Below are 2,500 nucleotides of genomic sequence, written 5' to 3' on the forward strand. Positions count from 1 at the left end.
GAAAAAAAATAATTGCTAAAAACTACTATGTCTACAATAATTGGTTAATAATGTACTTACTGCTAACAATCTCTTGCAGAATTGTTCTGGGGTTATGATATCTGTAGCTAGATGTACTATAGCAATATTTGTATGCACTTCAGCTGGGTTACACTTTACAGATCTGCTTCCCATACCATGAATTGCTAAGACAAAATAAAATCAATGGTTACACAAACTTCTATTGAAATAATTTTCATACTTTTGCATATGTATCCAAAAACAAAGAATCTGTACTCTCCTAAGTAATGCTTCTCTCAAAAATTATACACTTCCTTCAAAAGTTATACAATGAGTAAATTGGATATGTAACTGGAAAATCATTCTAGAGCCAGCCCTTTACTAGTCCCTCAACATCAAGCAAAACATATGAAATGGTCTGCAAATGGACTTCTTAGATGCAGCCAACCAATAACATCAAATGAGTACTTGTACCTCACCTTGTGCCAGCTGCTGGGCATGTCTATGGTCATCTGCTAAACGGTCTATCATGTTATCCATGGCATAAAGTCCTGCTGCCGCCAGCATTCCAGCTTGACGCATACCACCTCCCAAAACTTTACGAAGACGTAATGCTCTGCCAAACAATAGGTGTATGTAACCTTTTTAATAAACAACTGATCATGCACAAACTAACTGGGAATTCAATGCAAAGTATCATATGGGTAGAGGTAAAGTAATTATTATAAAAATTCATAGATATAGTAACATTTATCATAAATCTAAAAAAAGACCTAGAAGCTGCCTGACATAATAGCTATTTCTAAATAATTTCTAAAACAATTCTTGAAAAACTGATTGTCTTTTCCAACTGACAACTTTCCTTTTGAACATGTCCCTAAATTCCAAGATATAATCAAAATACAGTTTATGCAGTACCTTATCGATGTGAAAATAAGCAACATAAATCCAAGGGCACTCATAAACATGGGACTTAAACAAGTAATTTTCCTCTTCTGTTCTTAAATTTATAATCAGACATATTTTCATTGCAAATCTTGGTAAAAGAACAAGAAATACAAGCTTTAAACATATTCCAGCATACATTCCTTATAGAAGATACAGTTCTAACAGTAATCCAGTCTCTTCACATAAAATTTCAACTTACTTGTACATAAACTAACTTGTAGATAAACTAATTTGTATATAAACTAACTTGTACATAAACTTACTTGTACATAAACTCCTCACTGCCCACAATCACGGATCCTACAGGAGTCCCTAAGCCCTTGCTCAGACATATAGATGCAGTTTCACAGGCTTGCAAAATCCGAGAAGCACTTTCCCCACTTGCAATCACAGCATTCATCAAGCGCGCTCCATCCATGTGAAGGGGAATACCTATGGATTCTGCTATGCTGCTAACCTGGAGAAGAAAGAGGTCTATTTTAATTCCTTTATCTAATCATGATTTTGGTATGCATTCATTGTTTCATTGACATCAAGAACCATTCCTTCAAATCATTAGTTTATCTTCAAATTCTGGATTCTTAGAAAGTCTTTCTTAACTTTCACTCAATCACTGATGACAACCATCAAATTAATCCAAACATGCTGAACCAATTTAAGAGTATATGGGGATGGGTTAATCCAACCTGTCTATTCCCCACAAACCCATCTGCTATCCATCCCCATTCCTTACTCTATCTCTACTGGTTTCTAAATGTTACCAGCTGTATTGGAATTTCTCAGCCACCACTACCTTTACTTTGACACACTTTCTGTTCAAACATCCCTTTAAAATAACACGCATCCTGGCATATCATATCTCCTTTCTAGATGCAACAAGGATATGTATCACCTTTCATCCTCTCCACTCTCACCTATCACTCCTATTATTAATCTTACCTCATCTATCCAGGATAATGGTATTACTTTCCCACCACAAACATTCTGGGTATTTTCAATGCAAATGAGGGCTGTTCGTGGACAATGTACATCCTCATCTCTAACTCGGGCAGGTATTTCACTGACGTCAAATGTTCCATCGGGTTGGTTGGGTATAATGTGAGGCTGTACACCACCTAACTGTTTAAAAAGAAAAAGAAAAAGAAATGCAAGAAGTGTTAAATATGAAACTTGAACTTATGTATTCCCTTTATGAGATATTAGACTCTCACTCAGAAAAAATCTATTTACATAAAAATCAAACCAATACTATATTTGTAAAATATACATATTAAACAATTGTTACATTTATAAAGCTTTTACTAAAACAAAAATAGTATCTTAATTGTTCTCTTACTACACTCCTCTATTTCTATTTTATAATTTCTTTTCAACAATTATTAATTCATATTATTTTTACATAAATTAATTTTGTATGTTGTCCTTTCCAAAAGAAAACTACAGTTGGCTATTTTCCTTAAACCTCTGGATCCGGTTGATTTGACGGTCACATCATGAAAAAATTTGGTTGAGGGCCTGGTAATGGGATTATGACGTTATGGTAAAACTTGGC

The 2,500-nt window shown here is 34.3% G+C and overlaps 1 protein-coding gene across 2 annotated transcripts in view; it reads right to left on the minus strand.

Moving 5' to 3' along the window:
* The window catches only part of LOC125025770 (probable low-specificity L-threonine aldolase 2), an 11,409-nt gene that overhangs the window by 2,247 nt on the left and 6,662 nt on the right, over window positions 1-2,500 (minus strand). For both annotated transcript variants that reach the window (XM_047613979.1, XM_047613980.1), the window contains 4 exons: window positions 1,888-2,067; window positions 1,212-1,405; window positions 480-616; window positions 61-185 (listed from right to left, as the gene is read on the minus strand). In XM_047613979.1, the coding sequence (XP_047469935.1) occupies window positions 61-185; window positions 480-616; window positions 1,212-1,405; window positions 1,888-2,067 (636 nt within the window). The remainder of the gene's footprint in view (window positions 1-60; window positions 186-479; window positions 617-1,211; window positions 1,406-1,887; window positions 2,068-2,500) is intronic.

Source organism: Penaeus chinensis, chromosome 5, assembly GCF_019202785.1.
Source record: "Penaeus chinensis breed Huanghai No. 1 chromosome 5, ASM1920278v2, whole genome shotgun sequence".
NCBI lineage: Eukaryota > Metazoa > Arthropoda > Malacostraca > Decapoda > Penaeidae > Penaeus > Penaeus chinensis.